We start from the raw sequence: 12724 nt of genomic DNA on the forward strand, positions 1-12724 counted from the left end.
AGTCGAAAGCGTTTTAGTGGAAAAAATGCAAACAAAACAAACTGCTAAGGTGATTGTAATTTGCAATTCAAGATTCACAAATTACAATATGTTATAAAATAGTTTTGAATGTATAAATTCCTTTTATCGTTAGTATTTCCTGTTGAAAAAGCATTTTTTTAAACTAACATTCTATTATTTAATGCAATGGGATCTTCGGAAAAATTTGAGTTTATTTGCACTGAGGATAATAAATATACTTGTACATTGTGTAATGCTGTTATTCCACATAAGGGATTATTAAACAGTCATGTTGATCTCCATAACAAGGAAAAACCTTTTGTTTGTAGTGTATGTAATAAGAGATTTAAACGAAAGGAATATTTATATTCGCACAGCATAACTCATACAGATGTAAAACCTTATTCTTGTAATTTGTGTGATAAAAATTTCACATTAAAATCTTCTTTGCGTGTTCACCAGTTTGTTCATTCTAAAGAAAAAAGATTTCCGTGCAATATGTGCAATAAATCCTTTTCTTTTAAGAATGCTTTAAATCGACATAGAGTTGTTCATTCTGATGACAAACCTTTTTCTTGCTCAATGTGTCATAAAAGGTATAAACTAGCTTTTCATTTGAATAGACATTGGAAAACTGCTCATAAAAAAGAAAGACCACATGCTTGTGATAAATGTGATAAAACTTTTCAATGTAGAAGCTCTCTAAAGGTTCATATGGGCGTTCATTCAGATGAAAAACCTTATTCGTGTGATTTATGCCAAAAAAGTTTTCGTTATGAAGGAAGTTTATCTCATCATAAAAAAACTCATGTCGAAGGAAAACCTTATTCTTGCACTGAGTGTGATAAGAAATATAAGCTAAAAAATCATTTGATTGTTCATTGGAAACGTGTCCATAAAAAAGAAAGACCATATGCTTGTAATATTTGTCACAAAAAGTTTCCTTGCAGAAACAGTTTAAAGAATCATTCTGTTGTCCATACAGACGTTAGACCTTATTCCTGTGGTATATGTTATAAAAGTTTTCGATTCAAAGGAAGTTTAAGAGCTCATCAAAGAGTTCATACTGGAGAAAAACCTTTTACTTGTAGTAAATGCGACAAAAGATTTAAAACTAAAGCAAATTTATTATCACATCAAATAATTCATACTGAAGAAAAACCTTTTTCTTGTAATGCATGCAACAAAGCATTTAGATTCAAGCAATCCTTAATGCATCATAAACGTGTACATCATAAAGAAGAATACTATTTAGAAAAATTACTTGATAAAAGTGTACGGGATACTCCGCATAAGCAAAGGAGACCAATCGTTGCCAAATGTATCAAAGAAAAAATTGACTCTAGCGATAGCACTCTGATACTTGCAGATTCTTTTGGCAGCAGTGACATTCTGGCACTTGCTCGGCTAGTTAATAAAAAACCTGATTCTAGTAATAATTGCAGTGAAAGTGTTACATTTGTCGAAGATTTGGATAGTTTAGAAGAGCTGGCGCATGTTGATGATATACATAAAAGTCCTGATTCTAGTAATTTTTGTAATAAAACTGTAACATTTGTGGATTCTTTAAATATTGTTAAAGAGAAGAAAACCACCACTAATAGTAAAAAAATACCTGACTCTGGTAATATCTGTCATGAGAATGGAAAAAGTGAATATTTTCTAGACAATGAGGGCAAGCTAGAGCTGCCTAACCATATCAATCAGAAACTTGATACTAGTTCCCTCTTCGAGGAAAGCGTAACACTTGTAGATTCTATAGTTAACAGTGGTGAGTTAGAAATTGCCACCCGTGTTATAGAAATGCCTGATTCTAGTAACTCTGGTGATCAAAACAAAACAGCTAATAATTCTCCTTGGAACAGCAAAGAATTATCTAACTTGACACAACATTTGAAGACACCAGCTGGCTATTTTAATGATTGTAGTAATCAAAGTATAACAACTGAAAACCTAAATCAAATCAAAAAAGAATTTTCTGATTTGTCTTTGGATGTGAAGAAGCCTGCTACTTTAACATCATCAAATTCAGCAAAACATACATCTAACCAATTGAATAGTCAATCAACTAAGCCTGTAATTAGGGATTTTAAGTTCATTGAAACTAAAGAGAAAACCTATATTTGCACTTTATGTAATGAAACTATTTTAGATAGAGAGTCTTTAAGCAAGCATGTAGATGTCCATAAAAGTAAGGTAAAATCTTCCAATTTAATTCACCTAAAGAAGCAAGCTGGCCCTACATCATCAGTTTCCACTATTCATACCACCAGCCCATTGAAGGATCAATCAATTAAACCTGTAGTAAAAAATTTTACATTTTTTTACACTAAGGAGAAAACTTATACTTGCTCTTTGTGTAATGAAACTATTTTACATCAAGATTATTTGAGTTCACATGTAGCTGTTCACAGAAATAAGGTAGAATCTTCACATTTGGAAATGCCACCTAGTGCTACAGAATCAGTTTCAACTGAGCAGACCGCCAATCTTTCAGATAATCAACTAATTTCACCTGAACATCTTAAGACGACAGCTTGTACAACACCATCAAATTCAACAGTGCAAACCACTTGTTTAAATGAACAATTAATTTTGCCAGAACATAATGAAATGCTAACTAATACTAGTTTATCTAATTCCACTGTGCAAATCAGCAACCCATCAGATGCCCAAACAAATTCTGGAACTTCAGAAACACCAGCTAGCACACCATCATCAGTTTCCACTGTGCAGACCACCACTTTAAATAAGATATCAGCTTTATCAGGACATAAAAACATATTAACTAGTACTACACCATCAGTTTTCACTGTGCGGACTACCAGCACTTTAGACGATCAACCAATTACATGTGGTTACTTGGAAGTGCCTGCTAGTGCTGGATTTTCTGTTTCTGAAGTGCAGACTGCCACTTCAAATGAACTATCAAGTTTGCCACATCAGAAAATAACAAATAGTACCACAACACCCATTTATACAATGCAGCACAAGGGCTCGCTAAACAATCTGTTAAAAGAGTCTACAGTAAAGGAATTTAAGTTTATTCATACTAAAGAGGACAATTATATTTGTACTTTGTGTAAAAGAACCATAATGAATAGGAAATCTTTAAGCAGGCACGTAATTCAGTCTCACAGTAAACGGAATGCTTTGTATCCGTGTAAGTTATGTTATAAGATTTATAACTATAGATATAGCTTACATAGACATATAGTAATAAAGCATAAGGAACAAAAATCATTCTTTTGTGATGCATGTAAAAAAAGATTTGTATTTGAAGATTGTTTCAACAAACACAAGTGCATTAAGGCTGATATAAAAATTCGTTATTCTTGTAATTCGTGTAATAAAAGTTTTAATGAAAAATACAAATTGAATGCCCATAAGGCAGTCCATTCTGATGAGAAGCCCTATTCTTGCAGTTCATGTGATAAAACTTTTAAATGGAAGCATAGTATAAAAAAACATTTCAAAATCTATCATACAAACAGGCCTGCAAAAATCAAACAAAGAGTTTCTTGCATGTGGTGTGAGAAAACCTTTCCATATAAAAGTGCTCTAAGAAGTCACGCAGTGATGCATACAAATAATAAGCCTTATTCATGTGACATTTGTGCGAAAAGCTTTAAAAGAAAAACTCAACTAAATGCCCATATTCAATCTCATTCTGGAGAAAAACCTTACTCTTGCAGTACTTGCAATCAGAGGTTTACTCGAAAACAATCTTTAAAAAGACATGGTCGAATTCATCTTAAAAAATTGTTCTCTACTTTTTTGGATTAGCTTTATATATTCATAAATATTTTTTCCAGGAATATGCATATAGTCTTCTTCCACCAGCATTACTGCACCGTCCCAACTAGTCATTTTCATCTGGCTCAATCAGACAATATGTTTCTCCCTCCATAAATTCCCATGGTTTTTAGATCTTTTACAACAAAATCAATCTATCTGGTGTTTTGGTTTTTCCCTTTTGTGGTTGCCAGTAAACTTTCCCCAAAGTGAGCTTTTTAAATGGTTCACCATCATCTTCTCTATAGATGTCACCCAGCCATCTTATTTTATAGAATTTCATAACTGAAATTAAGTTTAGTTGCTTATACTTTTTGGATAATTCATAATTGTGCTGTATATCATTTACTTTATCCAACCATCATATCATTATATCAAAATCATTTACTTTAACAGCTCCAAGGATGGCTCTGAGTATTTTTCTTTCAAAACTTCGTAGTTTATTTTCGTAAGTTTTATTCAAGGCCAGCATTCGCTCCTATAAAGTAATACAAGTTTCATTGGAGTATTATATAGATTAATTTTAATGGAAATAAGCTTTGATTTCGCAATTCAAAATAACACCTATTAGCCATCGTTATTCATTTCTGTTTTGATATCATTATTAACCAATATTCATAGCTAATTTTTGTATTAAAATGTTTGTTGACAAAAAACTATCAATCCCCAATTATAACTTCAGAAATCCGGACTTCTAAATTCCAGAAACCACCAAAATCAAGAATTTTTTTCCCTATAAGCTAATTTTTTTTTTTAGTTATATCAATTGTAAATTTAAGGAAAGATGTCGGAATTTGTGTTTCTTAATAACATCACAATAAAAATAATAGACTTTGAAGATCTGGAAATCCATGGCATAAAAAGCTATCAACAAAACTCCTGAATTTATTATACAATCCTTTTAATCTAATGTGTGTCTGCTTTATGTAATCCTTGTACTAATACTCAACTATTAAAAACATTGAGATTTAAAAAAGTCTAAAACTATTGGGAAAAAGGATTGATAAGGTAATGTGAATTAACAGTGAAATTTTCACAAATATTGTGCTTTGTAAAAAAAGAAATTACTTAAATGCATTATTCAGAATTCATGTGCTATAATTATGTAAAAAAACATGCAAATTTAAGATGAAATTAGGCAAATCAAATAATGATTGCTTATATGTGTTATTCAAAATTCATGTATTCTATTAGAATGATTTTTCAAAACTATGTGAATTTGCAATTTAATCGTTGCAAATTGAACATTTAAAAAAAGAGAGATTGCTGAATAGGGTTTTGTGTTTTTCCGCACATTCATAATGACTTATTAAAATATCAAGATTTTAAAAACTATGCAAATAATTATTGAATGCCTACCCAAAAAATTACTGACAGATTACTGACAGCCTAGATTTTGATTGTCTAAAAAAATCATATAAATGCCCTATTATTTAATTAAAAATATTAAACTAAAACAATGACAATGTTTTCCTCTTAAAATTTTCTTTATGTCAAAAAATATTGCAATGAAAAAAGAAAAAGAAAATGTATTGATGTCCTGAACATAATTTTAAAGAAAGTATCCTAATAATAGCAGAACAGCAGAAACCTCTCTCAAACCCGCAAAGTTTGGCCCCCTTCAGTTCCTGGAAATCTGATAATTCAATAACTGTAACTAGAAAGTATTTTGGAGTCCGGGACCACTGCCCCAATGATTGTTATGTACTTTCACTCCAAAACATTAAAAAATGTTCTAAAATGCAAAAACTGCTCATAAATTGGTTTGAGCCCCAAAATTGAAAAAATACCTTAAAAGTATTAAAAAAAAAAAAAAAGGGTCACAAAAGGAAAAAAAAATTTCGAAAAAGTGCAACAGCCAACAAAATCTCATCCTTAATGATTAGTTTAACTAAGATATATATAAGATATATTCTGTCAAATTCAGTCGAAAATATATGTTTTAAACTATAATTTCAATTAATAATTTTACATGGCTTAATCCAATATTTGAGTGAAATCGGTCGAATCGTTATTAAGGATTCCATTTCTAAAAGTACGACTTTTTAAGAAAAAAAATGCAGAAAATTACAGCTATTTTAGGAGTCCGAAAAAAAGATCTGTTTGTTCTGAGAAAGTATGTTTTTGTGTCTGATTTCGTAACTTAAAATATCATCTATACCAATTAATTACCATATTTGAGGTCATCCCCTTGAACCATTAAGATTGAGTCCTAGAACGTGAAGATGCAATAATTAGTTCAAAAGTTATTCAGGATAGTCCATTTTTTCTGCACTGTACAATCTTTTTTGACAAAGGGCCATGCGAGAAAAAGACTGCAATAAATTTTTTTTTTAACAATTAATAAATTATTTAAATACTCCTAGTAAAACAAGAAAAATTATCAAATTTTCTTATAATTTAAAATGCTACAGCAAATTGTATATAATCTTTGCAAATTGTAAATAATATTATTGACTAGAGTGATTTTTTGGGGATAAAACTTTCTGACCAGAAAGACTAGTTTTTTGTTACTTTTTACTGTGCATAAATTACTTGCAGCTTCAATTTTTAAATGAATTCTTAAATTGAATTAAACATGTTTTAAAAATAAGTCATTTTTCTAAAAGTAATTTATTTTAAAGAAACACTTGTCAGACATTGTTATTTTTTAACACCTTGAAATAGAACCTTTACATTTTAGAATTTTGGTGTTAAGATATGGGCATTTCTACAAAGTTTAATGAAATTACTCTGAAAACAGTTACAAAACTTATTATGCTAGTTTCATAGTATTATAATAAACTGCATTTCCGTCCTTGGTTAACCTTTAAGAAATAATTATTTGCAAATGAAAAATTTTTTTTTAACTCCTTTGAAATTAACAAACAATTAATGATATTAAAATGTCACATTTTTGTTTGTTTGTTAATATGTGAGAAAGATTTTATCTGTTTTGTATTGTTTTTAGAGATTTATAGACAACTCCTTGATTATTAAAATGTCTTCAATTTATGTCCAAATAATAAAATAAAAATGTACGGAGAAAACTTAAATTATCAGCGATGCCAACTATTAGGAATTATCTGTAATTATAATAATTGCACAGTCAAGATTATGGTTGATTAATAACTAGAGCCCGGATTTTGATGACCTAAAAAATCTCAACTAATGCCCTTAAAAAGTGCAAAAAATGCCCTTAAAAATGCAAAAATTGCTCAAAAAATGCCTTAAATAAAGCAAAAATATTGAATTAAAAAAATATTTCGGTCTTTAAAATTATTATGAGTTATTTAAAAAATATAAAGCAATGCAATACTTGTTCTACGTTCATTAAAGTTTGAAAAATATGTTTTATATCCTAAAATAACAAAAAAAGGAAAATATATTGACACCAAAATGTATTTTTATTTTGTATAGAAACTTTAATGGATATAACAACCTCCAACTCATAAAATTACTAAATATCAGAATTACATTGGATTATTAAATGTTTTTTGATAATTTGAAATGTAAGCGAGCGTCTCTTGTCTGAAAGTAAATTTTCATTCCTGCAGAAGCTTCTTTCAACGTCTACTGATGCTATAGGTTCGTACTTTAAAAAGACGGTCTCACTTACTTACAATTCTTCTTCAATTTGAAAAGATTTTGCTTCACCTGTTAATATTCCATAGATTTTCTTCATTGTTTGGAAGCCAGTGTAATAATGAAAATTGATAAAAAATAGTAAAAATTGGAAAAAATTAACAAAAAACTTTAAAAAATGCATTAACATGCAAAATACGCCCCAAAATTTAAAGAAAAATGCCCTATAAATCTAAAAAAATCTAAAAGACAAAAAATGTTCAAAAATGCAAATGTCATCAAAATCCGGGCCTTATTAATAACAATTACGGTTTTTGAGAATTTCATAATAATTTACTTAAATTTTTTTTATCCCCCCCCCCTTTAACTACTAAGAGTTATGAAATTTTGTTTTTGCAGTGTATTCTAAAAAGAAAGCAACACATAAGTGTTACTTTTTTTGTTGAATAGTTTATTATTTTATTTGTTATTCATACATAATATTATATTTATATTAGGTATATACAATTAAGTTGTAAAAAATTGACATTTTATGTATGATTGTACTTCTGATTATGGATAACAAGTTTACAAAATTTGGCACCTCTGCATTGCATTCATACCAACCAATTTATTCTTTTATTATAATTATTCTCCAACATTGCAGAGGGATAGGAAAATTTTAGCTTTAACATTTTATTTTTGATTTAACATATTAATTTTGAATTATGTGGACTACTATAGCACATAAATAATTCATATATGCATAAATAATTCATACTTCCTAATCACTATAGCATTACTTTTAAGGTTAGGCAAATTTTTAAAAATCAACATATTACTTAATTATTTCTTTACCTCTTAAATATTGTGGTAAACTTTTAGTGCAATAAAAAGTTTTAAAAAAATCATTTTAAAAGTACGTTTGAAATCCTGTTTCTGTTCTATGTTAAAATGGGCATTGCACAGTTAACTTAAAACTAATGTCTTAAAAGTCTGAAATTTGACAACAACTTTAATTGTTAATTGGATTATCTAGTTACTGATATTCTAAGTATTAGTTTATTTGCTTAGCTTTAGTCAATACCCATTAATTTTTGATTAATAAGTGCTTTATATGAATGAGAAAAAGAATGTTTGGGTAGATCACAACACTGTTTGTCAAAAGCTCATTAAAAGTGTAAAAATCCATTTGTTGTGAGATGTGTCAAACATACTAAGTTTTTGTGTGTTTGAAATTTTTGTTTAAAAAAAATGTATATTGTAAACATGTATTGTATTTTGTAAAAAGAAAAAGTATTTTATGTCTGCCAAAATTACTCTGTTATATGCTTAATAAAATATTTTATGTTATCTGCTTGGAAGAATATCTAAATTTCAACTGACTTTTCTTTTATCTCTATTTTATATATCTTTATGTGACATTGAGAGGTTACATTGAGTGAAAACAGAGTTGTGATTGTTTACGACTTGTTTCTTTAACTAGCCTGATTGATTTTATAAATAAATTAAATCATATATTGTTACTTTTGAATACAAACTTTCCATTTTCAGGACAATCTACTATCAATAGAGTTAGTAAGAGAATAAATGTGTATAATTATTTACATAAAAGTCTTCTGTCTGATACAACAAGAAATGCAGGTTACTTCAAGCAGAGATAGCAAGTGTTTTTCCACTGTGGAAAAAAGAAAAAATGCTTCTTTCAATCCAAGTAAGAAGAAACTTTTCTTAATAAATATCAAATATGAAAAAAAAAAATTTATGCAGTTTATAACTAACTGCAATCAATTTAATGAATGGTATTAGTTTCCAATTTATAAGTTTCAATTATAAAACAAAAATAAAGTATAACAATTGGGGGGAGATTAATTAATTTCTAAAGAAATTAGTAGTTTCTTTCAATGTTTTATGTAGTGTAGTAGTCCTGGAAAGAACCATCTTTTTGCAATCTTTTTTCTCTTTCTTTCCATAATTATGTTAAGATCTATGTACTATTATTGCTACGAGTTTGCTGTCTATCTAAATCTTTTTATGTTATATATTCTAGTTATGTATTTTTTTAAAAATAATTTTTAACTTCAATAGGAAGTAAAAAAGTTTTATATTTATGAATAGGACTTAACTGAAAAATGATGCCATTAGTTTTAAAAATTAAATAAGTTTTATAAAAATAGTTTGTAAAAAGTCAGGGATTTTTTATTCTAAGTGTATGCGACTGCCTTGAATATTTTTGCATATATATCAGATGACAAAAAAGAAATGGGGAAAAAAAATCGAACATTGGATTTCTATTCCACACCACCAATGAAAACCATTTTCTTAATTAAATAAATATAGAATAGCATTTTTTTTAAAAAAAAGTTTAATCGTCCAAAACAAACTAAAATTTAATTCTCTTCATAACTGCCTTATTCATTTTCTGTACTAGATGAAAGTGTTTATATTTATGTGGAATACAGATCCGATCCACGAAGCGACCATCTCTATCACGTGACATCAAGGACACTTACCTCTACATTTACTCTTCCTTTACAGTTACACCATGGAGTTGGAATGACTGGCTCGAGGAGGATGCCAGTGGAAATTGTAGCTTATCAGATTATTTTGTTATAATATATTTTTATTAAGTTTAACACGTCTTCTTTATTTTTGAGAAACCCTCGCTTCACCCCCTTTATCCTACAAATGGGGGCTCGTCCACGGGAATGTGAATTGCGATTTGGGCAATAACTTTTCATTTTTCAACGATTATAGCCAACGAGTCAAGGTTGAGCTATTACAAACTATTTGAGCCGAGCAGGGCCAAAATTAATCCATTCTACAACGTCGATTACGTCGCGTAGGACGATAATCACTAAAAATTACTTCCTTACAAAAAAAAAAAAAAAACGCTGAGCATTGCGTAAAAAAAAACTGTGGACCAAAAACTGTGACAACGAATCCATTTTCAAGTGCCGGGCAGGGTTGACTTGAATGAGAAACTACAACTGCTAGAAACGCTGTGAAGTTCCTGGAAACAACTAAATTTGCTGTGGAAATTGCCGGAAACTACTAGAATCGCCATCGAAGTTGCTGGAAACAACTAGAATCGTCATCGAAGTTGCTGGAAAGTACTAAAATCACCATCGAAGTTGCTTGAAACTACCGCATATCTTCAACTAATACAGAGTTCATGCCTGAATTGATAGTTGCACCAGTGCTACCGGATACCAAAAATTTTATCTGCAAAGAAACCTTTGAAGTAGGTGACTCTTTATTTTTTTTCTTCTTTTTGTGAACTTCAAAATGTACAAATCAACAAAAACAGATCTAATAACATTAACCCAAGAACTAAATATCCCCACTCCTTCTAACGCTACAGTAACCGAACTAAAAACTATAATTGAAAATTCAGACGAATATAAAAAAGACCCGAACACAGTAAAGGAACTATTAGACGAAATTATAAACGCAAAGAAATTAATAGCTGACGAAGAATTAATAATGCAACAACTTAATTTAGAACTAGAAAAAGTAAAATTAGCTAGAATAGAAAAAGAAATTCAACTTGAATCACTTAGTCAAAATGAGCAAAACATGAGTGTAAAAAGCAGTTCTGATTTAACGAATCCGCATCAAGATTTAGAATCACTTATTAAAAGCATACGAACCTTAACAGTAACTGTTCCGAGAAATCCTGAAAATCTTAGCTTATTCTTTAATTCTTTGGAGCGAGCATTCAAAACCAAAAAAGTAAAAGATGAACTTAAATCCGAAATTCTCATAGCAATTTTGCAAGAAAAAGCAAACAAAGCGCTTTTATACGTGGAAGAGGAATTAAAAAATTACCAAAAACTTAAATCATTAATCTTAAGAGAAAACCAAATAACCCCTCAACAGTGTCTATTTAATTTTCGTCACCAAAGAAAAAATTTTGATGAATCACACATTCAATTCGCAACACGAATTCGTTCAACTTTTGAGTATTATTTACGTCTGAGAGAAGTAAATGACTTTAAAACATTATGTGATTTAATCATTTCGGATAAAATATATGAAACACTAGACAGAGACACATCCGCCCATATTGGCGTAAGACAGGCTAATGGTTGGTTCAAGCCTCTCGAATTAGCACAAGAATGCGATATTTACTTTACGGCAAAAAGAAAATCGCAAAATGAACAGCAGTCAACATTCTACCATACAGAAAATCAACATCGATATAGGAGCACTTTTCATTCTCCTAAAAACACTCATCAAGAAAAATATAGGGCAAACACTTTTAAACGAACAGATAAATTGCCAGACACTAGAAACTGCTACATTTGCGGTGCGAATTCACATTTCGCGAAAAATTGCAATATGAAGTTTAAAGAAACTCAAAACCAAACTAATCCTTCACAAATTAATGCAAATCAGATTAATCAAATCGAAAGTAAAAACTCTATCAACGAACAATGTGTAAATAATTTGGAATTTATTGAATTAAACGTTAATGAACGAAAAATTGATTGTTTAGTAGATTCGGGTTCACGCATTTGTGTTATAAATAGTAAATATGTAAATTTGAAAGATCGTATCCCAGAAAGTTCAATTGAATTAAAAAGTTGTTTTGGAGAGATAATTAAAGCGAAAACTTATTCTCTTACGATTTCACTCCCAAGTCAAAACATCATTAAACGTGAATTATGCATCCCGTTCGCAGTAACCGATAAACTTTATATGAATTGCGTCATAATTCCTCAAGTAAAAGCTCTTCTTTTCGAGTGTCAAATTTCAGATTCGCCAGATGTTAAATTCAAAACAACTTCGAACACTTCGAATAAAAAAATAAATGATCAAAATGCTTATGCAGGAGATTTATTGCAAAAGGAAAATTCTCAATCTAAATGTTTACTTTTGAACAAGAAAAACGATCTGTGTTTAAATGATTCCTTGTCTTTTGATAATTCTTTATTATGTGACACTTTGCATGATGATAAAAACTTTTTATTTGAATTTCATGATGATATTTTTAATTGTTTTCAATTGAATATAAATGATATAAATACTATGCACTTAAATCATATCAAAAATGAGCATGTTAAACAGGGTGTATTTAATCTTATCCAAAACTATAAGCCTCACAAAGTGAAAACAAGTAATTTAGAAATGAATATAATTTTAACAGACGATACACCAATTTACTGTAAACCTCGTCGATTACCATATGTTGAAAAACAAATAGTTGATTCCCAAATAAAGGAATGGTTATCAAAAGGTATTATTAAACCTAGTAATTCAGATTTTGCTTCCCCTATTGTTTTGTGTAAGAAGAAAAATGGTACTATGCGTCTTTGCGTGGATTATCGTAAGTTAAACAAAAAGACAATTAAGGATAGATTCCCCCTTCCTGTCTTAGATG

General features: G+C 29.4%; 1 protein-coding gene across 1 annotated transcript; it reads left to right on the top strand.

Annotated features, from left to right (window-relative positions):
* Window positions 1-4: 4 nt before the first annotated feature.
* LOC107445657 (zinc finger protein 729-like) lies at window positions 5-8691 on the top strand. Its single transcript, XM_016060103.3, has one exon. It carries the CDS (start codon window positions 187-189, stop codon window positions 3784-3786), a length of 3600 nt encoding a protein of 1199 aa, XP_015915589.1. The 5' UTR covers window positions 5-186; the 3' UTR covers window positions 3787-8691.
* Window positions 8692-12724: the final 4033 nt, after the last annotated feature.

Source organism: Parasteatoda tepidariorum, chromosome 6, assembly GCF_043381705.1.
Source record: "Parasteatoda tepidariorum isolate YZ-2023 chromosome 6, CAS_Ptep_4.0, whole genome shotgun sequence".
Classification (NCBI taxonomy): domain Eukaryota; kingdom Metazoa; phylum Arthropoda; class Arachnida; order Araneae; family Theridiidae; genus Parasteatoda; species Parasteatoda tepidariorum.

Bases quoted from the DNA above. Each gene is read 5' to 3' on its own strand.
- LOC107445657 (XM_016060103.3), top strand. From the start codon at position 187: ATGGGATCTTCGGAAAAATTTGAGTTTATTTGCACTGAGGATAATAAA.